This window comes from Torulaspora delbrueckii, chromosome 5 (assembly GCF_000243375.1).
Source record: "Torulaspora delbrueckii CBS 1146 chromosome 5, complete genome".
Taxonomy (NCBI): domain Eukaryota; kingdom Fungi; phylum Ascomycota; class Saccharomycetes; order Saccharomycetales; family Saccharomycetaceae; genus Torulaspora; species Torulaspora delbrueckii.
The window spans coordinates 504,940-529,513 of NC_016505.1; the positions used below are offsets into that span (position 1 = coordinate 504,940).

General features: G+C 41.1%; 13 protein-coding genes across 13 annotated transcripts; 6 read left to right on the plus strand and 7 right to left on the minus strand.

The window, feature by feature from the left end:
- Nucleotides 1–112: 112 nt before the first annotated feature.
- On the minus strand, nt 113–3,121 carry YCG1 (condensin subunit YCG1; the record flags this gene model as incomplete). Its single annotated transcript, XM_003681667.1, has 1 exon — nt 113–3,121. One exon carries the CDS (start codon nt 3,119–3,121, stop codon nt 113–115), a length of 3,009 nt encoding a protein of 1,002 aa, XP_003681715.1.
- A 295-nt stretch (nt 3,122–3,416) lies between these two features.
- Nucleotides 3,417–5,654, plus strand: UTP4 (small subunit rRNA maturation protein UTP4; the record flags this gene model as incomplete). Its single annotated transcript, XM_003681668.1, has 1 exon — nt 3,417–5,654. One exon carries the CDS (start codon nt 3,417–3,419, stop codon nt 5,652–5,654), a length of 2,238 nt encoding a protein of 745 aa, XP_003681716.1.
- Nucleotides 5,655–5,778: 124 nt separating this feature from the next.
- Nucleotides 5,779–7,374, minus strand: TDEL0E02630 (uncharacterized protein; the record flags this gene model as incomplete). The annotated part of the gene is made up of 1 exon (XM_003681669.1): nt 5,779–7,374. One exon carries the CDS (start codon nt 7,372–7,374, stop codon nt 5,779–5,781), a length of 1,596 nt encoding a protein of 531 aa, XP_003681717.1.
- A 224-nt stretch (nt 7,375–7,598) lies between these two features.
- PEP7 (phosphatidylinositol-3-phosphate binding protein) lies at nt 7,599–9,143 on the plus strand (the record flags this gene model as incomplete). Its single annotated transcript, XM_003681670.1, has 1 exon — nt 7,599–9,143. The coding sequence occupies one exon, from the start codon at nt 7,599–7,601 to the stop codon at nt 9,141–9,143; it is 1,545 nt and encodes a 514-aa protein (XP_003681718.1).
- Nucleotides 9,144–9,361: 218 nt separating this feature from the next.
- NMD2 (Nmd2p) lies at nt 9,362–12,546 on the plus strand (the record flags this gene model as incomplete). The annotated part of the gene is made up of 2 exons (XM_003681671.1): nt 9,362–9,367; nt 9,436–12,546. 2 exons carry the CDS (start codon nt 9,362–9,364, stop codon nt 12,544–12,546), a joined length of 3,117 nt encoding a protein of 1,038 aa, XP_003681719.1.
- Nucleotides 12,547–12,612: 66 nt separating this feature from the next.
- Nucleotides 12,613–13,719, minus strand: PTC7 (type 2C protein phosphatase PTC7; the record flags this gene model as incomplete). Its single annotated transcript, XM_003681672.1, has 1 exon — nt 12,613–13,719. One exon carries the CDS (start codon nt 13,717–13,719, stop codon nt 12,613–12,615), a length of 1,107 nt encoding a protein of 368 aa, XP_003681720.1.
- A 226-nt stretch (nt 13,720–13,945) lies between these two features.
- TIM11 (F1F0 ATP synthase subunit e) lies at nt 13,946–14,230 on the plus strand (the record flags this gene model as incomplete). The annotated part of the gene is made up of 1 exon (XM_003681673.1): nt 13,946–14,230. One exon carries the CDS (start codon nt 13,946–13,948, stop codon nt 14,228–14,230), a length of 285 nt encoding a protein of 94 aa, XP_003681721.1.
- A 110-nt stretch (nt 14,231–14,340) lies between these two features.
- MRPL35 (mitochondrial 54S ribosomal protein mL38) lies at nt 14,341–15,408 on the minus strand (the record flags this gene model as incomplete). The annotated part of the gene is made up of 1 exon (XM_003681674.1): nt 14,341–15,408. The coding sequence occupies one exon, from the start codon at nt 15,406–15,408 to the stop codon at nt 14,341–14,343; it is 1,068 nt and encodes a 355-aa protein (XP_003681722.1).
- Nucleotides 15,409–15,943: 535 nt separating this feature from the next.
- Nucleotides 15,944–17,083, plus strand: PPE1 (phosphoprotein phosphatase methylesterase 1; the record flags this gene model as incomplete). Its single annotated transcript, XM_003681675.1, has 1 exon — nt 15,944–17,083. The coding sequence occupies one exon, from the start codon at nt 15,944–15,946 to the stop codon at nt 17,081–17,083; it is 1,140 nt and encodes a 379-aa protein (XP_003681723.1).
- A 21-nt stretch (nt 17,084–17,104) lies between these two features.
- QNS1 (glutamine-dependent NAD(+) synthetase) lies at nt 17,105–19,252 on the minus strand (the record flags this gene model as incomplete). Its single annotated transcript, XM_003681676.1, has 1 exon — nt 17,105–19,252. The coding sequence occupies one exon, from the start codon at nt 19,250–19,252 to the stop codon at nt 17,105–17,107; it is 2,148 nt and encodes a 715-aa protein (XP_003681724.1).
- A 420-nt stretch (nt 19,253–19,672) lies between these two features.
- Nucleotides 19,673–20,905, minus strand: ASP1 (asparaginase ASP1; the record flags this gene model as incomplete). Its single annotated transcript, XM_003681677.1, has 1 exon — nt 19,673–20,905. One exon carries the CDS (start codon nt 20,903–20,905, stop codon nt 19,673–19,675), a length of 1,233 nt encoding a protein of 410 aa, XP_003681725.1.
- A 142-nt stretch (nt 20,906–21,047) lies between these two features.
- OSH3 (oxysterol-binding protein related protein OSH3) lies at nt 21,048–23,825 on the minus strand (the record flags this gene model as incomplete). The annotated part of the gene is made up of 1 exon (XM_003681678.1): nt 21,048–23,825. The coding sequence occupies one exon, from the start codon at nt 23,823–23,825 to the stop codon at nt 21,048–21,050; it is 2,778 nt and encodes a 925-aa protein (XP_003681726.1).
- A 502-nt stretch (nt 23,826–24,327) lies between these two features.
- DAD4 (Dad4p) lies at nt 24,328–24,546 on the plus strand (the record flags this gene model as incomplete). The annotated part of the gene is made up of 1 exon (XM_003681679.1): nt 24,328–24,546. One exon carries the CDS (start codon nt 24,328–24,330, stop codon nt 24,544–24,546), a length of 219 nt encoding a protein of 72 aa, XP_003681727.1.
- Between the last annotated feature and the right edge of the window lie 28 nt (nt 24,547–24,574).

Consider the following 24,574-nt stretch of genomic DNA (forward strand, 5'->3'; position numbering starts at 1 on the left):
TGCGTCTTCCTGATGCTGGAGGTGTTTTCGGACAACCCTGTTATACACATTATATATTTGCATTTACTAACATGGCATGAGGTCCGAAGTTCTTGGATCAGACCACAGTGTTTCATTTTTCAACATATGCACTGTCATCTAAATCGATTGACATTTCTCCATCCGAACCCTCATTCTCCGATGTGGGCAAGGCGAAGCTAACATTTCTCTGAGTGTCAGTAGACTTTTCGCTAGTATCCCCAAACGGCGTCTGCTTTTCGTCGTCGTACCGTCCTCTCTTCCTACTGGGCTCTGAAGGTTGTCCAGACTCTCTTGAAGTTGGGTCGCTGTCAACTGAACCAGTAATTATGTCACTCGGAGTTTGATCATTCTTGGTAATGGATTGTACTTCAGTAGGAACGCTTTCCAAGATTGCAGAGTATTGCGCATTGGCACCGTCTGAATCCTCGCCTACTTTATCCTGACGCCTGTCATACGCATCGTCTAGCGCTTGCATCAAAGTCTTCTTAAACTTTTCTAGCGAATTAATGCTAGCTGAGTCAAGCGTTTCGTTCTCTAAGACATCCTCAATATGTTCCAAAGCTTGCTTTAGTTTATCATAATCTTGACCAGAGGTAATCTGTGTTGCGTTAATGTTGGTGACTAGCATCTTCTTAATCTCCTTCTTATCGATTCTGGAAAGCATTTTAGTGATGTCAAGAACAAAGTCCAATTGTACATTACTTTTCTCAGCATCGTCGTCTGTTTGGTTTATCAGTTTCCTTGGATCAGTCCAGTGTAGTAGTTGCTGAAAGATTATATTCGGCTTCATCATGGCATCTCGATTAATATTTGGTTCGTCAGAGGTCTGTAGATCATCCCACAACATACAGAGTCTTAATAGAACGTCTGCAGCTATTCTTGACATCCGCTTCTGGTGGTTTGGATGAGAAAAGCAGTATACAGGGATGCAGAAGGCAAATGCCTGGATAAGGGCCTCGTTGGATGTATTTGCAGGTGAGAAATAGGACAAAACCAACGTCTCGAAGAGGTCATCATCTGTGAAAACGTCGGTCAAGAACAGCTTGCATAGCCCTTCAGCAGCAACAACCTGGCATTCAGGTAAATCGTCATTCTTCAAAACCTTGTAAAAGATTTTGTGGAGTGATATCGAGTCAACCTTGCCCTCACCATCAACAACTACTGAACCGTGCACAGAGAAAATATCGACTATAACCTTCAACGCGATCTGCTTCAATGATGCGTTACCTTTCGACACACACATACCCAAAATGTACATGTTATCGGTGGCAAGTTGGACATCCAAAAGGCAACAAAGACCTAGGTTCGTGACACCAAGCTCCCTTATTTTTGGCTCAGTATTCCTGACAGCGGGAGTTATGATAGTATCAATCAGAGAAGTTATCAAGATATTCTGCTCTAGTGGCATGTTAACTAGTGCAAGCATATGGGACGATCGAGTCAGACACGCGACTACAGTTTCAGGTCTAACCTCCTTCTGACTTTGTAGATTTTTCATTATGTCCTGTTCTGAAGGCATGCTTTTACCGCTGACTGCATCCTCAACCACTTTATGAAATGAGTCTAAATTATCGTTCTCTTCGTCCTCTTTATTACCATTAGCGCTCTTTGCTCTCAAAGTTTCTTCCTGCTCCTGCTTCTCAATATCGTCATCTCTAATATCATTAATGATTTCGATCGCCATGGTGACAAAATCATTCTCGTTAATTGATAAGCTTTTTAAGACCTGTAAACCAATCCCGATAAGGCTCTCATGCAACTCAAAGATACCCAACATATTTCTGATCACGATCAGCATCGACCTTCTTCCAATTTCATCACCAAAATCATATTTGTTTGCTGTGATTAACAATTGTTGCAAAATAAAATCCAAGTTTCGTTTGTCTGCTTCTGACAGAATATTATTGCTTCCGTAAAACCTTTCTTGAATATAATAATTCAAAATATCGGCAAATCTAGTTGCTTCAGGGAAGTTGGTCTCCAAGACGTCCGTCAGTTTGTTTTCAGCGCAGTGAATATAGAAGCATCTAAGAAGAAAAGCTATCTCCACAGTAAACTCTTTCCAGATGTCTTCTGGAAATTTGACTTTCGCAATAATGTCAGGACGAGCTTGAAATAGGCAACCCATGGCCTTTTCTGCTACCAAAGAGTTAGTAACATTCAATTTTTCTAGAAGCCCTATAAGATCTCCATCCATCGAATTCAGCCAGTCGTGGGATATCAATTTGGTGCAAGCTTTTCGTACATTCTTCTCTCTATCTTCTAACCCCCATTTAATGAGCTGGTCAATGATTCTAGAGTCTACTTGTTCGAAACAATCTCTCCCCATAGATCTCAAGATTCTTGAGTAGACCAATCGACGATTAACTTGATTAACATCCCGGGCTCTCTCTAATATATAGGACTGTGTGGCCGGATTATTGACAAGATTCAACATAGCCGCTCGACGAACTTCGGCAGAAGCGTCATTTTGAACCACTTTCATCAAAGTCCGCGTTGCATCGTCCATACTGTCACCATCGGTAAAATCTTCATCCTGGAATTTTGTTAAGCAAAACACAGCCTGTATTCTAACGTTTGCTTCTTTATCGCATACTCTTTTATTAAGAGACCAGGTTAGCAAATTGTATAGAGATTCATCAAGTTCCCCAATATTATCCATCATGACTGCCAGCAGTTGCACTACTCTATACCGCACATTTTTATCCTTACTCTCTACCCCTCTGAGAATATGTCTGACAAACTGATCCACAAACCTTGAGAAGACCTCCTCATGCACTGTTTCAATTGCTTTGCTATTCTTACGCAAAAGCTCAATCTCACGATCAAGCGAGGCCACAAAGGCAGCCACTAGTTTCACAATACGGTCTCCAACAATCTCAGTCTTTTTTAATGGCAATATCTTTGTAACAAGTGTATTGAACCAATAGATAAAAGCAGATTCATATCCTTGAGCTACAGCTTTTGATTGAATTTTCTTCAGCACTGCTATGTGCTTCCTATGACCTGCATAAGTTGACTGAGCTTTTTGAAAGACATCTGCAATGGAATGAAAGATCTTCGTGTTTACATCATTGTCGGTAGGTACATGGTCATTCATCATCATCGAAGCTAAAAATGTCAAAATCAACCAATTTAAAAACGGAAAGTTCCTAAAATCAATCTCCTCTATATTCAAATCACAGTCACACACCAATAAGATCACGACAGCCTTCAAATGGCTGTTTCTAGTCCATTTAAGTGTTGATCTTAGATGTTTACTTGATCATCACATTCGACGTTTATAGTGAATTTTTAAAGATTGAAAAATTTTGAAGAATATGAAAAATATCAAGCTCATCGCATTAAAAGTAGCCATTCAAGATACTTAGGAAGACATAAATTAGCTGCTTAAGATGACAGCTCAGGACCCAATGATGGTCCATAGGTCAAGATTTGTGGATATGACCTCGGGGAATATTACTGCGCTGGCGTTTTCTCATAAATCTGACACGCAGAAACTCACACCATCTGATCTACGTTTAGCTTTGGGAAGATCTGATGGGAACATTGAGATTTGGAATCCTCGAGATGACTGGTTTCAGGAGCTAGTGATTCAGTCTGGGAAAAATAGGTCTATTGAAGGATTATGCTGGAGAAACGTTCCTGGTGAAGCATTGAGACTATTCTCTATCGGTGGCTCTACTGTAGTCACAGAATGGAATTTAGCTACTGGGTTACCACTTAAGAATTACGATTGCAACGCTGGTGTAATATGGTCGATGGCAATTGATGAGAGCCAAGATAGATTGGCTGTTGGATGTGACAACGGTACCGTTGTAGTGATTGACATATCGGGAGGTCCAGGTTGTCTGGAATACGATGGCAGTCTGATGAGACAGGAGGCTAGGATATTGACTTTAACATGGAAAGGGAATGCTAATGTTATTGGAGGCTGCTCAGATGGTAAGTTGAGAGTTTGGTCTGCACAGAAGAAAGCCGAAGATAGAGGCAGAATTTTGCATACCATGAAGGTGGATAAGTCAAAGAAAGAATCTACGTTAGTGTGGTCAGTCTTGTACTTGCCAAACTCGAATCAAATTGTTTCCGGTGACTCCACAGGCTCTGTAAAGTTTTGGGACTTCACTCATGCTACATTGACGCAATCATTCAAAACTCACATAGCCGATGTTCTCAGTTTGACTCAGGGTGCGGACGGTTCACAAGTCTTTAGTGCAGGTGTTGACAGAAAGATATTTCAATTTCAGCAGAATAGTGGTAAATCACAAAATGATCGAGGCCATAAATGGGTGAATACTTCCAACCGTCTGATTCATGGGAATGATGTGAGAGCTATGTGCTCATATCAATCAAGAGGTGCTGATTTCCTCGTTTCTGGTGGTGTTGAAAAGAGTTTGGTAATAAGTTCTCTATCATCCTTTGCAGATGGAAAATATAGAAAGATGCCGCTGTTTGCCTCTTTCTCTAAGAGTATAATCATCAACAAAGCTCAAAGATTTGTGGTGATGTGGCATGAGTCCAATATCAGAATATGGCATATCGGGGATGATTTCGACTCAACCTCTAACTATAAATTGGTTTGCAAATTGGTCCTGAAGGATGAACAGAATATAACTACATGTGCTATGTCACCCGATGGTCAGGTACTCGTAGTGGCAAGACCTTCTTCCACAAAGCTCTTTCACTTGCAGCCTTTAGGCACAAAGTTGAAAGTCACTAAGCTAGATAACGATCTACTATTACGAACAGGTTGCAGCCTTGTCCAATTTGTGGACAATTCGAGGATTGTTGCTTGCTCTTCTAGCAATGAGCTTTTTACGTTGGACTTGGAATCTGAAAACGATGACGAGATGCAGGAAATTGAGCTCACGGAGGTTCCTGCAACAAAGAGCAGTATTAAAATTCCTTATATGAATAGAATTAATCGTTTGGCCGTCAATGGTGAATATGCGGCAATAGCATATACTTGCGGTGCTGTTGATATTTTGGATCTGGAAACGTTGAAGGCGAGAACCTTGGTCCGTTTAATGAACTTCGTAACAAGCCTGCGTGTCATTACGGGAAGGAACAGTGTTGTCTTGACGACTGCGGATAACAAGATCTACGAGTTCAGCCTCAACAATGAAGACGAGGACTCGAGTTTACTGACAACTTGGTCCAAGAAGAATACAGAGAATGTACCGGCACAAATTCAGTCATCAAGCTCGAAATGTTTTGGAACCTTTAGTTCTGAGGAAGATGTGAATAAAGTTTGGTTTTGGAGTGCAGCATGGCTTTCAAGATTAGATTTCTCAGTCGATCTTCCCGTGAGCAAGAGAAAGAAACCTAAAAAGCATAGTCGTGATGGATTGACAATCACAGATGACAGCAACTTCCTGAATGATAACGGGGACGCTGAGGAAGAAAACGAGTTAGAGGTTGACGAAGCTTTTGACCTCTTGCCGGCTGCAAATAAATTCAACGGAGAAAGCAAAGGAAAATCTGAGAAGAAGCCTATCTTTTTCACCGAGAAGTACAAACCAATCCTTTATGCTGATCTAATATCAGAAAATGAACTCATTGTCATCGAAAGACCCGCTCACACTTCAGGATCTCACCAAGGTGCAGTGGATCTGCCTAAGTTGATCTTCTAATAGTATCATAGTCATCTATAAATCATAAAGTCAATTGTTCTTGTAACTTGTAAGTTTTTGTGTAGTTTTTGCTCTGTGGATGTGATGCTACTTTAATCTATGACTTGGCTATATGCGAGTTAATTTAATTGTCTCTATCTTTAATTCCAGTTGATATCCATGAACTTCTTGATGAGAACCTTCTTTCCGCAAACTTTATCCCTACGAAGGTCAGTATGCATGAAATGGCATACACCATTTCAAACCAAGAGTCTATGACAACGCTTGGGACTGTAAACCTCTCACCCAAAAGTTCATTCACCTTTTCTGATACATCGAATGGTAAATTCGATCGAATAGACAGGATCGTTGCTACTACGTAGACGCCTGCAAGTTCAGAAACCATGAGATTCTTTATGATAGAGGGGGGCTTCGCAAAAGCTGAGTGAATCGAGCTTTCTTTATGCATTGGCAGTTTCTTAAAATCCTTAGAACCTTGCATGGCATACATTGCTAAGACACGAAAGCGATTAGGCAGTAGTGCGACTAGGTAGGAGATTGTAGTGGCTACAGTAGACAATGAAGTGACAAATAAGGAAGTTGATAGTAGTAGGGAAATTTGTTTCGCCAGGGAGTCTAGTTCGTACTGATGGGTGAATCGAAAAAAGACGAAATCTAGGATTCCAGCAACGGTTGTCGCCAATGGATCAGTTTCCCACTCTGGGGCCTCTCCTGCCTTGTTGAATAGATGCGCTATAACGAAGGGCACAGTTCTTGTAAATGTAGATTTAATCTTGTGCAGACAATAGATCAGGAAAACGAAGCTGAATGCCTTCCTAAGCTTTCTTACATGTGCTGGTTGGTTGATTATTCTCTCAAGGTTTCCAATCTCAACTTGAAACCATCCTATCCTCTCCATCAATTGATCCCGCATAACAGACTGTTTACCACCAGGCTCTTGATCGATTTTACTCACTATCTCGACATTTTCCTGGATATTTCGCTTGTATATATCAATTTGATCTGCAACCTTATCATCTGCAGTCCATAGTAAGGAACCAGTGAGGTTGAAATTCTGTGAACTGTTAGTTGGAAAGTAGCACCTCTTCACGGTTAAAAATGTGGAATATAAAGTGGATGTAGATGCCACTCCAGCCAGCGTAGCCATCATTGTTATTCCTATTATTGACAATTTTGTCAACATACTATCCGTATGGTAAAATGGGCCCCATTCTGTGTACCTGAGTGACGTTATAAGTGTAGCAATGCATCCACATGAGAGTATGACCAGTTTATCTATATCAAATCTTTCTTCGAAGAACTTGTTAAGTAGGGACATGACAATAAACCATGGTTGAAGCAAAATGAGAAAAACTGACAAGAGTAGCGAAACCAGAGGCCAAATCCATTTGGTCACAGCATCAGCCCTCTGTTGAACATCTGCAGTCTTGATTTGCCAAAGGATAATTTCAATTGTAACGATATAAGTTGCCATGGCCACTGAGAAAAGCACTCTCATTGCCTTCATTATCTTCCGAGATGAAAATGAGTAATCACTGTAGAGTTTGTACAGGAATGTATCCTCATTGAGTTCCAATTTTGGTGCTACTTCATCCTTCTTTGATGGTGCTGCGACGATATCGAACAATGGGCCCAGTTTAAACCATAGTATATTAAATGACCATTGATATGTAAGTCCTGCGGTGCCCGCAAGAAGAATCACCATAAATATGTCCTCCATTATCCAATTTTATTGGACATGAACTCTGGGTGCGTTCTCTTTGGAGAACCGGTCCTAGCAGTCATCTCTCCAAAGTGTACTGTTACAATTTGAAATGGAGCTAGTAGAGCATCGGGATGTCTTTCAAGAAATTAATAGAGAAGCAGGTCCCAAATCTCATCAAGTACTCCAAGTGAGCTGCCATATAAACTGTGTTGATTATCGAGTCGTCTGGGCAGTTCGTTATGGTAGCTACAGGGGAGCAGGCATCTGAGGACTTTCATGACTCGGAAAATGGTGAATTGAGCATCTTTAACTGCCCAGTTTGCTCCAAAGAGTTAAGTGATTTGAGACGTCTAAATTATCACTTGGATAATGATCACAGTTTTGGAGAACCACAAGAATTAGCTACTCACCCAGTTAATAAGCAGGTAAAAGGACGTCATAAAAGGGATGGATTCGTCGCTGGCCACTTAAAAGCATTTGAACCTGGGATTTCGTGCTGCCACGAATGTGGCAGGTTACTGAGAAAGGGAACTGGAATTGTTAATTGTCATAAATGTGGCGAGCTATTCTGTGGAGCCCATTGCCGAAACACTATAAAGTTAGACTCTCATGGACGTTACGATCCTCAGAAGGGAAGATGGTATGTTTGCTGCTATAAATGCTTTGGTGCCAGACCTGGGTATAACGACTACGGAAGTTCAAGAGAGCTAACAGAAACACTGAAGAGCTTAAGGACTATGAAGAACGAGGATAAGCAACTACGAATCATTCAATTGGAAAACAGACTCGTCAGGCTTCTTGATGGGATAATTGCCATCATACGACAATACAAAGGCAGTTTATTGGAAGGCTTTAGGGTACAAAAGGATATTTCAAAATTGGAAAGAACAGTTACTTCTTGGCGAGATGATAATGAAGCAACGCACTGCAATATTTGTAATCAAGTATTTGACATAACGCTCAGACGTCATCATTGCAGGTTATGTGGAAATATAGTTTGTGATAGTCGCTCGACTAATTGCTCGAATCAAGTGCCTATTTACAACCTCATGAATGCAGCTAATGATTTACCTTTCACAGAAGCGACACAGGAACTGGTTTCGGATAACGTATCAATACGCTTGTGCTCCGAATGCATTCACAACTTATTTTTCCAAAGGAAGTTCAAAAAGGAGGTACGACAGCCTCTATCACCGCTGCTATCGCAGTGCGAGAGCATCAGTAACACCTCAAGAGTAATAATTCAACTTACTGCATCTCTAGGTGATATTGAACGTATTAAAAGTATAAGCCAAGCTCCTGAACAATTTGACGTTAACGAATCAAATAAGTTGAGGGCAAAGCTACTACGAGCTGTAGCATCCTACCATCAGTCAACTAAGCAAATATCCATGATCAAACCAAAGAACAATGCAGAGAAAAAGATTCAACAATCTGTCCGTATGGCATCTTCAATTTTCATAGACGAAAAGGTATTGCAATTGAAGTCATTGCCCTGCATCAATCCTCCGCAGATCTATCATGCTCCGGAGAGCCAGGAAGTGGTTAAACTATCGAACTTCCTAGCAGACAACTTAAGCATCAAGGAGATAAAGGAAATTAAACAATTTAGAGAGGAACTGATGGTTCTGAAAGAACAAGCATTCCTTGTGGAAACTATGATTGAAAACGCCAAGAAGCAACGCAATTTTGAGGAAATTAACATTCTAAATGGGAATTTGCAGGAACTCGAGTCAAGAATGCAAACGATACAGGAATACCTCGGTGATCAGAGTTTCGCCTGACAGAAAAGTGGGCTGGCGTTAAATGTACATAAATTTAGCATATAAATTAAAATACCTTTCTTGCAGGAATATTGACACTCTCATCTGGCAGGTTTTTTTTATTCTAGTTCATATTTTTTCTAGAAGATCAAGCGATGAGGATAATCAACAAACTTAAGAGCGAAATACTTTAATAGCAGGATAAGGTACTCATAACATAGAGCCGATAAGCTGTGGCTATGGATGTATGTTCGAATGCTATGGTAGATTAGAGGTGACATAATAAACTAACCTGCGAATTGAATTTTAATAGGACGAGAGAAGAATTCAGCTACATGAGCTGAATACTAAAGCCTGGAATGGTGAGCAAGTGTTCCCGCTTAAAAGTCAAAAATTGGATTCCAGTATCAAAAGGAATACTGGTTTTATTAAAAGACTTAAGCAAGGAATAAACAAAGAGTCGAAACAATCTTTACTTAAGGATTTGAGTGAAGTGTCACTAGAGAAATATCTATCAGAGATTACCAACACTGCGGCAGAGGGATTATCTAATGTGGGTAACAAGAACGAAGACGTCATTGCAGCCGTTGAAGTGGTCAGCGGTCTACATCAGAGATTCAATGCTAGATTTACGTGCGGCGTATTTGAGCTGTACCTAAATAACTTCACAACTTCGGCAGATGATTCCACAGTGGATAAAGAAGGTCTAGCGAAATCTACGAAACTTAAGGGCAATTTACGTGTATTAACCGAACTGTATCTTGTGGGTATATTTACCAGCTTGGACAAAGTGAGCTCGAAGGAAGCTTTGCCATCTTTCTTGCAAAGAAGAGTCAATAAAAAGGAACCTCTTCTGCTGCCCATTCTGAAAGAAACTCTAAACTACAAATTCAAGCTCGGTTTTTCCACGGCCATCGCTACTTCATTTGTGAAACGGTTTCCCTTCTTTTTTGACAACGAAGACACATCTCTAAACGTTTGCATTTTCGATAATGATTTGAAAGGATCCTTACAAGCACTTTTCAAGGTTTTTACCGAGGCAGTGTTTGCCAGAGCCCTTGAATTATACTCGAAAGTCAAAAAGCTGTACAAAGAGCATCAAAAATGCCAATTTAGAACAGGGAAGTCGACTGATGAATACATTGAGGAGTACAATTTTTGTTTGCCAATTTATGAGAGCTTTAAAACCGCGTCCGAGAATTTGGCTGAATTCTTTCAACTGAATTTACCAGCTTTTGGCACGGAATCTGACGCTCGAAATGAGGAAACGTCGTCATATTCGCCCGTGATAACTAATACGATGGCTTTGCCTGGGCAAAGGGTATGGGAAAACGAAGAGACCAGAAAATTTTATGAAATCCTACCAAATATCGATGATGTTTATACTGAGTCCCTTAGAAATACTACCGAAGCAAACGGAGATGCTATCAATAGGTTTTTCGCAAGTCTGGAAGGAGCAGAGACTAAGGCGATGATAGATTCGCTCTCCGTGCAGTACTGGGCTACTAATCTAGACAACAAGGCCACCAGGAAGAGGTTATTGAAATTTCTCATAGAGACACAAGATTGGAGTAAAATCAGAATTTTTGCGAGGTACCTTGCAACAAATGCCAAATATCTACCAGAGGTCATTGAGGAATTTATCACGTATCTTGATCATGGATTCCGCAGTCAGCTACATTCTAATAGGATCAACGTCAAGAATATTATTTTCTTCAGTGAAATGGTCAAATTTATGCTGCTCCCAACCTACATGATTTTTCACAAAATAAGAACCTTGATCATCAACCTTCAAGTTCCCAACAATATTGAAATTTTAACAGTTTTCTTCGAACATCTGGGCATTTTTCTAATCAATAAACCAGAGTATAAGCAACATATGGAAAAAATGGTGGAACTTATAAAAGAGAATAAGAAAGATCGACAATTGAATATCAATTTAAAAGGAGCATTAGATAACCTGATCAACCTAGTCTATCCCCCTTCGATTAGATCGCTGAATGCTGATGCCAAGATCCTTACTTCAGAACAGAAATTTTACCGTGTGCTCATCAGAAGGGAACTTGGTAATTTTGAACACAAGCATGTAATAAAGCTGCTCCGGAAGGCCAATTGGAAGGATCCAAATGTGTACAATATGCTATGCGAACTCCTGACAAAACCTGAAGAAATCAGCTACCAAAATATTCCATTGATGGCTCGGGTCGTGAAAGAGCTTTATGCATACCAAAGAAATTTTGTCATTAAATGCATAGATGAGGTTATAGAGAACATAGACCGTGGTTTGGAAATCAGTGACTACAGCAAAAACATGCAAAGAATTTCAGAAGTACGATACTTGACCGAACTCTACAACTGTGAGCTCATTAAGCCGGTTGTATTAATCGACTCGCTGTTTAAAATTATGAGTTTCGGCCATGCTAGAGTTGGTACGAACCTCTTCTCACCCAGTGATATCGACAGGTCGGATGACTATTTTAGAATCCAACTCATATCGACAGTTCTTTTACACCCTACGAAGACAAGCCCTACTTTTCGGAATAAGACGAAACTTTTTTTGATGTTCTTTGATTATTACATATCCACCAAGGATCAACCTATACCGCAGGAAGTTAACTTTAAACTCGATGCTATTTTTGAGAAGTTTATGCCTGATGGTGGAATAAATAGATCTGCCAGTACCCAAGAAAGTGCAATGAGGCTCTTTGATGCGTTGAAGACTCAGAGCGCAGGTCACCAGGGAGGAAAAAGCGAGTTTGCCCTTCCTCGAGAAAGCAGTATTAACCTGTCTGAAGTGGAATATGAGAGCGCAAATGAAGAAGATGAAGTTGAGTTTGATAAAGATGATGTAGGAAGCGATATCTCTGGCCTGATTGACGATGAAGAAGATGAACAGGAAGACCAACATGATCATGATCAGGATGAAAGTGATTCCGATAGCGATGGTGACGATGAAGAAGATAGTGAAGAGGAATATAGTGAAGAAGATGATATTTACAGGGATATTGATGCCGATCGTGATATTGAAAAGAAGCGAATGTACGAAGAATTTCAGCGGAAGATGAGGCAAGATGACGAACGTAAGATCGAAGCAGAAATGGAAAGACAATTTCAGCAGATCTTACTGGAATCGGCTGATTCCCGGAAAAACGAGAAAGTAACTGGGGGGAAGATACCAATCCTATCATCGAAAAACGAGTCAGATAAACCGGAACTGCTACGACCAGCATCTTCTCGCTCCAGAGAACAGTCGAACAAAATTGCATTCACATTTCTCAGTAGATCAGGTAAAAAGACCCAGTCGCGTGTGCTGGGATTGCCCTCCAACGTTGAATTCGTTTCTGGCGTGCTTGAGGAGGAGGAAAGGCTAAAGAATGAACGCGAAAAGATCAAGAAGATTGTGCTACAAAGGACGTTTGATTAGTATCGTGGAAAACCAGCCCGATGTCTATAAACTTTAAACCGCCTGGGCAAACTTTTATGTAATTCTTTACTCAACTTTAACAACGACAACTGTGATATCATCTTCTTTACCACCACGGTAGTCCTTACCAGTCAATTTTGTTATTTCTTGGGCGAAAACACTTGGATAGTTGGGGTCCTTACTTAATTCAACCACTTTACTGACAAATTGCTGGGAGACAGATTGCAAATCCTTCTCGATCATGGCTTCGTTATCGCGAAAGAAGAGCTGTATATCATCTGATGAGATATTATCCGTGACACCATCGGTTGCTAGAACAACTAAGTCATCTTTTGCCAATTGGAAGCTGTACTCATCTGCATCAGAAGGTTTATTTTGAATGAATGCACCACCTTTCTTCTTGGCCTCTCTCACCATCTCATCCGGTATAATCGCCAATTGATACGGAGCATTAAACCCAACAGTTTGAAATCTCGTCTGAAACACAAGTTTAGAATCTCTAAAGACACCGCACCATGAATCCCCAAGGTTAGCAACCTGCATAGTACCATTTGAGGGGAAATGGGCGGCGATCGCAGTTGTTCCTCCCACTTTCACAATTCCGTCGTTCTTAATCTTATTGTAACCCATTTCAATCAACTTCTTGGGCGGAAACGCGTGAGAGTCCTTTTTATTTGACAGTGAGCTGAAATCATTCATGGCACGGCACAGTTCTCTTGAGATAGCACTTGAATCGTAACCGTGCTCTGCCCAACCACCAACTCCATCAGCTACCCCTGCGTAAACGTCACCAGGATTATTCAAAGTGACGAAATAATTATCCTCACCAGTCGCGGATTGTAACTGAGTCTTCATCCTCTTGTAGATCGGGTCATCTCGGTCTTTGGGCTGATATGCTACCGCAGTTTTATAACTGAACTGTGTTGAACTAGCACCATTGGAACCATCACCACCAGTATATCCATCCCCTTTGCCCGAAAAAAAACAACGTCTTGATCCTCGATACAACTGAGCAGAAAGTGCTTCTAAATCAAATTCATAACCTTGTATTAGTACATATCCAGCGATGACCACTACAAGCGCAGAAACTACAACAAACAAAAACATACTATGCCACAAGTTCGTGGCCACATGAGGGCCCCTAGCAGACCGCACCCCAACAGACACAAACATAGCAGACTAACAGATCAATTGACCCAATGTAGATGATATCTCAAGTAGCTCATCACCTTCTTCAAAGCTTGGTGAAATTTCACTTTCGTTGGAAAAGACGCTTGTTGATTGGCTCAATTTGAACAATTTCAAGCGAAAAAGTTAAAGATTCAACTTGTAAAATACACTCTTAACTGTAATTTGAAGTAGTCTATTGTAGTCTCATTATATTTTCAATTGCTCTAAGATGTCTACTGTGAATGTTTTAAGATACTCCGCACTTGGTTTAGGTTTGTTCTTTGGTTTGAAGAACGATCTGTCATTTAAGACTGCAGCTTCGAAGAAGGAGGAACAAAATGCCTTTGATGCCAAAATGAAACTCGTGGAGGAGGCTAAGGCTGAGTATGCTAAATTGCAAGCACCTGTACAAAAGAAGGCCGAAGTGGGTTCTACTAAGGAGGTCAATTTCGAAGATCCAAATGTGGATTTTGCAGCTGTCATTTTGCAAGCTGTTGACTCCATAAAGAGCTAGAAAATGGTTTGGTCTATCTAGTTATGACAATGATATATATTCAAAAGACTCAATTGCACAGGTTTTTTTCTGTCTTGTATGTACAGGTATTATAATGTAAATTATTACCGTTAGGAGCGAACTCTGGTAAAGATTCTACCTTTGGGTAGACCGTATTGTTCTCTGACATTTTCGACGTTAGAGTCCCATTCACTTCTCCAAACGTGTGCTCCTACCGGTAGTAGGGAATGCTGGTCGGTGAAACCTCTGATATCGAACCTGTTTCTGTTTAGTGCACTGAAGTTGCCTTGCAATGGAGCTTGTTGTCTGAAGACCCATACAGCGAACCTTTGTGAACCAACATTCTTCTCTGGAACTGGGGGCAGGTAATCGGCGATTACGTTGGAGTTGTTACATTTTCTTGCATCCACGATGTTGTCGTTATAACCTACTTGGACGTTAGCAAGACCGTAATTTAGCGTTGTACGGAACGAATCATTCTTCAAATCTGGCTCATCGGGGTTCACCACTAAAATCGTGTAAAGCTGTTTCGTTGGATCCACTAATTCGTACTCTTGAATCTTGAAAACAGGTGGGAAACTTGTAGAGTTCGAAGAGAGCAACTCACCTGGTTCAATCCATTTGTTGACACCTGTAGAGAATGGAAATTTCAAGTTGACTTCTACGCGTGGCACCAAAGTGGGCAAAGTATCGGGAATCACTTTCAAAGTCTCTAGTCTTTGCATGAGAAGCATCTGTGCGGATGATTCCCAATGCTCTTTGCCTAAGTGCCTGTACACCGGTTGTTCATAATCTATCGTTTCAGGGTTGTTATCAATCTTATCATTATGTTGGAAGTTGTACTGCACTTCTGGGTTGATTAACTCAGCCTCGATCAATAGCTTTTCCACTTCCTTGGAGTCTTGGGCTTTAGAGACTTGTTCATACGTCTTAGCCGCTCTATTTTGCAAAAAATCGTAACACAATTTGAAAGTATCATCTATTTTCTCTGGAGAGTTATATTTGATACGATTGGATCTTCTTTTCAAAGATGGTGGCCCATTCGAAGGTGTTCCTTCAAGTATACATTTTCTAATAGGTTCCGATCGAATGCCCAAAGATTTCGCCCTGTTGGCCGACGGAGACCAAACGTTCGCACTCTTAAGAGTCCTCGAAGTGTGAATCGACCTGCGGAGCATGGAGTGATTTGAGTGAGCACAATAGTCTCTTTGGTGTCTTAAAAGTTGAAACTTTCACTACTTGAACTGGAACTTTTCATTTTGACTAAACTTTTCACGATTGGCCGCAGAGTGAAAAAAGCGCCAGTAAATAAGACTAAATAAAATGGTTAAGCTAGTTAAGATTGAGGAACCGAAGCAGGGTTCTGAAGGCGACTTTGATCTCATTTCCATCTCAAAATTTAGCTTCAATTTATTGGGAGCCGAGGGGACTCTTTGAAGGGATATTGAGGGCAAACATTGTGGGAACTAAGCTAGCAAAATTTCGTAAAATTGATTGTTGACTTGAACTTTGAAGGGCTGGAATTGATGATTTAAAGGATGTCATATCGCCTGTAATTGGCTAATTATGAGCTTAAGACAGCATGAATTTTCGTCAGCGATGACTATGGATAGACTTATTCGTATATCTAAGAACCTTGATGGTATTACTCTCTGGTAAATGGGAAAGTAGAAGGCACTAGGGCTGTCAGATGTTTGTTTAGAAGAGCTCAAAATGGCTGGTAGCGATTTAAGAAGAAAAGCTGTTCTGAGACATTTGGATTTGGTAGGGCAATCTTCCCCAGAAGAAGAGGAAAAGGATGCACTAGGCGAACTGCCTTCCCTGGGCAATCATGAACTGAAGATACATCATAGACCTGTGAATGATGGATATGACAATGAAAATGAAGCAGTTTTAGGATGGAATGATTTCTTCGATCATCAAGAGCGCATTAGGGTCGAGGAGAGGAATTTTGAGTTTAATACGTATTACAGCTTACCAAAATCACTAGAGGAACCATCAGTTCCAGTCTTTGTATTCCATCATGGTGCAGGATCATCAGGGCTTACTTTTGCTAATCTTTCTAAGAAGATGGAGGAAAAGACAGATGGAAGATGTGCAGTTTTCGCCTTTGATGCCAGAGGTCATGGTCAAACAAGACCAATTGACTCAGAGAAGGATGTCAGTTACGCACTCAGTGAATTTGTTAAAGATTTCGTTACATTGCTGGACCGTTTTTTTAATAGTCACCTCAGCGGATTGGCTGCAACGAGGCTGTCGATCATACTAGTCGGACACTCATTAGGTGCTAGCATATGTACTTTTTCCCATTCTGAGCTAACGACAGAAACCAAGAAACGATTAGTTGGAATTTGCATGCTTGATATTGTGGAGGAAGCTGCCATAAAGGCCCTGGAAAAGGTGCACACATTTTTACTCTCAACACCAAATGTCTTTGCAAATTACGAAGAGGCTATTGACTGGCATGTCAGTCATGGATTGTCAAGGTGCAGGGAAAGTGCACAGGTAGCCATTCCAGCACTATTCACTGGGACCAAATCAGGCAAGATCATGCGAATAACGAACTTGAAGGATTTCCAACCTTACTGGGACACTTGGTTCAAGGGCCTCTCACAACGGTTTGTCTCATCACCAACAGCCAAACTGCTACTGTTAGCCGGTAATGAAAATCTAGACAAGGAGTTAATAATCGGTCAGATGCAAGGAATGTATCAACTCGTTGTGTCTCAAGATTCGGGCCATTTTATCCAGGAAGATGAACCGATCAAAACAGCAATAACGTTAATAGATTTTTGGAAACGAAACGACTCACGATCTACAGTCATCAAAAGCAACTGGGGAAAGAGGAACTAAACTACTTGACAAATACAAAGTCTAATCGATGGACATAACATCTAATGTGCCAGCATTTTTTCCTTCACATTCGGCAACAACTAAGTCTATTTTTTTCGATGCCCAAGCGAACCTTGGGTTTATCAAAAATGGTCTAAGATCGAATCTGTTGTCATCAGGAGAATACTGTTCAGCGTGATAACTTGGGGTCAACACGGTTTGCTTGTGTCTGTTGATAGCATAAAAGAAGAAAAACCTCTTGACCTTTTCCGCTACTTGTGCAGCCGATAGCTTTGGTGACCACTGATGCAGTAGCTTCAAAAACATCGAATATGGACCGCACTTCTCCACTTTACGTAGATAACCGAAAATACTCAACTCTTCATAAGTCATACCCATATCGATTTCATCCGATTGAACATAATCCTTAGTGATAGGTTCCAGCTCAGCAGTTGGAGTAGCTGACAAAAATGTCTCAAGAATTGGCATGTCAAACTCCAAAGACGCATAGGCAATAAACCTTTTCAAATCAGTCTTTGAAATGCCACCTATGGGGTTTAAATCTGCTGAGGAACAGTCGTATTTCGTCAGATATCCTCTTAAACATTCGTCCACATTGGCACTACCCAGTACAAGAAGGCCACCGGTATTTGAAACTCCTCTAACCCATGGCAACAGTTGTGCAAAAAGATACGAGAGCACCATTCTGATACGGGCTTGAATATTTTGAAGTGCCAGATTCTCGATTTGAGAGCCACCAAAGATCTTGAAAATTGGTTTCTTACCGGTGGCGACTTCGAATAATGCCACAATGCTTGATACGACACTGTCCATTTTCAAATCAACATGATAAGAACCAATCTTTTTGGCCAATTCAGCGCTTCTACTTTGTGTTTCTTTCGAAGAGTTTTCAGTTCCCATGAAACAAGTGTGAAAGATCTTGTTGGCCAACTCTTGAGCATCTTTAGGGAGCCATTGAGGATCACTACTACGAGTTACCTTTTGCACGTCTGCGATCACTTGTTCATTGCCCTCCGCGATCTCCTTCATGACCAGTCTACACATTGAGTGAACGATCACCGCCGTGGCACAGGAATCGATTCCCCCAGATAATGGGAGAAAGAATCCAGAGCCATTGCAACGTCTTAAATAATCCCATAACCAGCAAGCGGGTCCAAGGGCAATTTCTTCCTCTGGTAAATGGTAAAACACCTTACGTTTTGGCGAGGGTGCAATAGTAGGATCAAATCTCAGAGTTGTGGGAGCTAATTCGACTGGAACGTGAACTCTCTTGTACCTCATCTCGGAGGAAGATGCTTGTAAGCCACGAGACATAATGGCACCACGATAACTCCTAACTTCTTCCAAGTCGACAGTTGCTGTTACCACTTCGACGTCTTTCAAACAAAATTGGGAACCCTGGGCAACGACTTTACCATTCACAGCGATGAGAGCACATCCATCGTAATACAAACGATCACCATCACATCCACGTTGGTTGGCATATAAGTAGACACCCCCACAACGGCTCGTGGAGTTAATGATCAGGTCCAACCTTTCGTTTAGCTTACGCAGTTCATGATGCGAGCCAGAAGAGTTTGTAATAATCTCTACACCATCCAAAGACATGTTGATACTTGGCGACTGTGGTGTGAAGAGCTCTTCACATGTCTCGGCACCAATACAGGTGTCCAAAGTGCTAATCACTGCATCGCCAAAGGGTACGGTTTTTTGATTTGTATGTTTTTGAATCATTGGTGGTAAAATAAACTCTTCGACTACACCTGTCTTCATCCAAGGTGTAAAGAATCTCATCTCGCGGTAATTACCATCATTTGCTAACCACATCTTTGGCCTGATGAACATTATTTGACCGTCTAGAGACAACAGACGACAATTGTATCTAACATTCTTGTGTAAGACAGGCATACCGATGTCGAGTAAGATACCATGAGTTTCTTTACGCTTGATGATTTGGGCATACATTTCCCATGAATGCAAACTAACATCGCTCTCTAGAAAATGATCCAGGCATCCATAGCCAGTGATCTCCAATTCAGGACCCACACGTAGACGAGCGCCCTTTTCTTTGGCTATCTTGATGGATTCTAGAATACGATCCCGATTACCTTCAAAATCCAACGCCCATTGATTCAGGTTACAAGTTGCGATGGTGATAAGCTGCGACATTCTCAATCGATTGAAACCTGCCTTAAGTTCTCAAAAGCTGGAGAGGCGACTCAATTCCTTTATCTTTCAATGGTCCAGTCGAACTGATTTATCAATATCCTCTATAAATTAGCTGAAATAATTAAAGGTAAAAGAATAATAATAGGTTTAAAATAATAAAGACGTCTTTAGAAGCACTTCTGTTTGAATCTTAACACTCAAATGCTGTGAATTCAATTCAATTTTGACGTTTAGTTAGGACTAAACATTCCTAATCTTTTCCTTGGAGCTCAATTGCTTGTGCAATTCCTAAGCGTCAAGATGGGATCTAAATGAATACCATTTCAATGTCAATCCTAACTTTGAGGGCCGGAGTCTTAGGTGAATTATTAGTGAAGAAATTAATTAAGTACTTTATAAAATGCATAACGTAGGGTTAACTTAACCACCGTAAACACCACGGAACACCCGTCTGATCTCCTCCAAACAGTAACTACCTGCCAAACATAGTTGCAGTAAGATTCGGCTTTTCTCAGGGTTTAAATAACCAGATGCAATGAGGCTAGTGGAGCTACCATCTTGGGTCTTTGGCAAATTGGCTGTAGGAACCATCCCGTCCATCGATCTCTTAGAATAGATCACTGGAATCTTCAAACTGAGCAGCTTCTCATTGACGTTTTTTGGCAAGGATCCAGCTCCCATTGTGGCAATGACGAGGCCATCGTAGTGATCAGCGACCATATCAACAATTTCTGGCGGAATGGCCTGATGCCCATATAGGATACAAACCGATGGAAGGTTGAGGGTGCTTGCCTGTGGGCTCAGTTTTAGTTTGAATTTATGACAACCTTGTGGCTTTACTGGTGGGTAATAGTAGTGGACTTCGTTGTTGACGAAATTACCCAAATAACCTTGTCTAACATTAAAGGAGTCCAGAGAGTTGGCATTGGTCTTGGTGATGTAATAACCTGCAGATATTTGATCGTTCAAAGAAACAAGAATACCACGACCTCTTGATTTACTGTTTGCAGCGATCAGGATAGCTTGATATAGGTTCATAGGCCCATCTGCCGACACACTAGTTGATGGTCTCATGGACCCCACGAACACAATAGGCAGCTCGCCAGTATCAACGCAACTCTCAATGAAAAATGCAGTCTCTGAAAGAGTATCGGTACCGTGAGTAATCACAATACCATCAAAAGATTGTAAGGATTGTGTAACACCTTTGTATATCTTGAAAAGCATCTCCTCATTGAGATCCTTTGAATCCACATTACAGAGCTGCTCATATTCAAGCTCACAGACTCGAGAAATATCAGGAATACTGTCCAGTAGTTCTTGAATGGTCAAATCCACATGGTATCCAGCTGTCTGCGAAGAATTCGAACCTTTAGATGCAATAGTTCCACCAGTTCCCAGGATTTTAATCCTAGGAAGCGAACGATGTTGATAAGTTGGTGTGCCGCATACAGAACTTGGTATTTCGTTCAAACCACTTTCAATAATGAATTTACCGTGCTCAACGTCCGGACAAATTGTAGTAATCTCTAGAGTATCGTTCACCATAGTTTCAACTAATGTAGACGTTTCGTAGTCAGCAATTGGTTCGAGAAGAGCGGCTGTAGTTTTTATTGGACTGCTCATCAATGCTGGCTCATCATCGCTGCTCATCGCTTAAAATTGAAAAATTTTGGCGAAAAAATCATTGAAGAACCAATCAATGGCAGATGAAAATGCAATACTATTCTATTAATCATGATCTTTTCTGGCATAATAGCTGAACACTCGAACTATATACAAATACGTCATCAAATTACCACAGTGGCTTGACATCAGACCAGTCTTGACGTCTTCTTCTTTCCCAATAATTGTCGGAACCTTGAACCATCTTCCAGGCTCCACTCTTTGTCTTTTCAAAGAAGTTAGGTTTGACGTCTAAGCCCTTGTTACGTCTATCACGTTGCAACTGCTCGAGCTTGAGCTTTAGGGCCTCGGCTTTTTCCACATCACCTAACTCGTAAGCTCTTATGTCTGGTCTTAGTCTCGAATCTGTGGGAGGTAGATTACCGCGCTCTATGTCTGTTATTTCATTTAAATTTGCGGTAAACTCTGTGAACCCGTATTTCTTCTTACTATCAGGTAGCAGTCTAGCTGCTTCCCATATGACCGTTTCGGTTGTGTAGTCCACTAATGATTCTGTCCATTTACCATGTATCGTCCTCTTGGTTTCACCAGCTGGTTCAATCTTTAAAGTCAGTTGCTCGGATCTGCCACCAAACATACCAGCAGCTTGGAAAGCAATTGTTGAAGAACCGATTGATGAGGACAAAATCTCGAATTCGTTTATAGGTTCCACATAGCGCTCACCGGCTATTAGATTCTTCAGCATTGTAGTTGGCTGCACCCATTCAAATGTTTCCTTAGATTTCTTGAATCTCAGACGGAATGTACCCTCATTGTTCAACTCCACTGATTTACCCCAGAATCGCTGCAATGGTGAAACTGTATAACAACACTCCCAGTCGGCATGTTCGGCATGGAATGCAAAAATTGGAGGCCTGTGGGATACTTTTTCTGCTAGCAGTCTAAACCCCATATCTTCACGAACAAGCTCGTAAGTCTCACATAGTAAAGGATTGAATGGCTTTCTTAGAGCTCTGGTCTTATCTCGATGGATGGAAAGGCAAGAGATTGCAAATGCTGACACGTAGGTCAATACTTGAGTCTTGGTTGAGCTCTCGATTGCTTTAGTCAACAGATCAGCATACTCGAAAGTCTCTGAGATCATTTGCAAGATCGAAATTGGCTCGTTCGATGTAACTGGCATTGCAACAGAGCTTAGATCCTTACCGACATTCTTTCTCAAAAAAGACAGTAGACTTGGTGGTGATGCAACTGCGGCTCGAATGTCACTCCGACGCTTTACTTTCTTCTTACATGGCAACGGATAGAGATCCCCGCTTGCCGGTTCAGAACTTGTCGTATCATTTTTGTCGTCTGAGCCAATCTCAGTATCATCAGCCTTATCGGAAATAACCTCATCTAAAGTTTCATCGTTGTCCAGTAGAATGACTCCCTGATTTATCTCATTTTCTGCATCGAAAAATTCGTCGTTGTCACTCAAGGCGGAAGAAGATGAGACTCTATTATCGCTTTTTTGTCTAGAAATTAATTCATAATCATTCAATAATGTCTCGCTTTGTTGTGCCAATTGATGAAGGTAGGCCTCTAGCGCTTCAAGTTTTCTGTACAATGGATGCTTTTGTTCTTGGACTCTCGCTGATGCAATAATGGAATGCACAGACTCAAATGATTCCGTTGGATCCAAGTTGTTTTCCAACGAAGAAGCCGATGAAGTCCGGGATTTTTTCTTCGGTTCATGTTCTTTGAGTTCGTATGACATAGAATCACTCTTACATTGTTCTACTCTTTGCTGGATAAGTTTAAGTGTACTTGTCAAATCATTCTGAGTTTTGTGTAGTGGAAATTGTTCTTTCTTCGAATTGATTGCTAATAAAGGCACATTTACCATCGAGGGATCTTTCTTTCCTATCTTTAACGAATCGAATTGCTCCTTCTGTCTTTGTCTCGTCTCCTTCTCATCTTTCTTGAGCCTGTGTGATTGTATATTCAATCTAGGTCTTTCGTAACACTTTTGTAAAGCATCGACCCAATGGGTCCAAGTCGCAGTGTCCTTACCTTTCAGCACCCACAGTTCCATCCCTGAGTCGATAATGATGAGTTTATCTTTTTTGTTTGCACTCACGGTCGAAAGATTGATCACAATTTCACCTCTACAAGTTTGATTGTGCTCATTTAGGTAGTATGACAACGTATTGTACTTGAAATCAAGAGAGAAGAATCTTTTCTTGAAACCTTGTAACTTCTTCCGTCTCTTTTTCAAGAGATAACCTTGTAAATACCTCCCGCGTCCAACGCTCAATAGATCATCGTGTGGTTGCATCTTCAGAGAGCCAGCCTTTGGTGTAGTGGCTGGTGTCACTGGGTACTTCGCCTTAACTTCGGATCCCGAATCGACATCATGTATTGCCTTGGCGTTGAACAGGACTTTCCGCTTGACGTTTTTCGAAGACGTGTTATCCAAAATAAATGCGTAATAGTAATCATCATCTTTAACTTCTAATAAACCCTGTTGCATCTCATTCCCACGTACCCTACCTATCCACTGGACCATCGTAAAACCCGCTGCAGTCAATTTGTCTCGCACAGGGATCTCTTGAGACTGTTGTTGAATATCACTTAATGAAAGGGATCCATGGAGCTTACGAGAGTCATGAGAACCGTTCAATGAAGTCACACTACTAGTACTGGAATTGCCACTCTCATCAATACTCGCACTACTATTCCTATGCAGAAAAGATTTAGTGGTATAGTTCAGCAAAGCCCTAGTATCGGGCGCTATATGCACAGCAGAGTTTCCACTCCCATCAACACTACTCTTTGGTTTCTTATAAATCCCTAATTCGATCGATTTCTTCAAGGGCTTCACCTGGTAGCTAATCACATCGCCCTGAGAACAATTGATCCATCGAACCACAAAGGATCTACTCTGGATATCAATAGTTTCCATCACTGATACCAATGAAGACCGCAAAAGCTGATTAGAGCCCTTCTAGATCGTGTTTTGACGTGTATTTGGTATTTCTATATCGTTTATTTCACCACGTTATGCTTTGAAGCGAAAAAATGGATCTTGCACGACCAACTCTCGACAATATTTTACAACATATAGACCTCTAAAGGACTCAATGCACTCATAGGAGCATTCAGTCATGGTTCCAAGGCTACTAAGAATTTTTGGCAGCTTTTAGCCATGCAAAATGACCAACTTTCACGAAACTACTGCAAATTGATGCCAAGAAGCGGCAACTAGTAACTTCACCTACGATTATGACCCCTACAGGACCTATAGAGAACGTTAAGTGAACTCTGAACCCGATTAAAATCGCATTGAACCTCTCAAGAAGCTTCTTGGTAACCGGGTAAGCTGGACACTCTAATCAACTAATTAAAGCTCTATTATTGAGGTTACGACTAACCAGCTAAACGAATAGATAGGTCAGCTCTGTGGAATGGAGAATCCATATGAGCAAGTGCAGCTGAACATTCTGTCTCGAATTATCGGTAATATCGACAGGCTCAATCAGAGTGTGGCTACTTTGAATCAGGAACTCGAGAACGTAAATCGCAGAAATCGTAATCTCGAGATAATGGGCCAGATCTGCGAGAACTACCACAACAGTACCCAATTTAACTTGAAAGCCACTGGGAGTCAAAAGCCTCCGCTATAGCACGTCTTTAAACTATCTAGCGCTATCT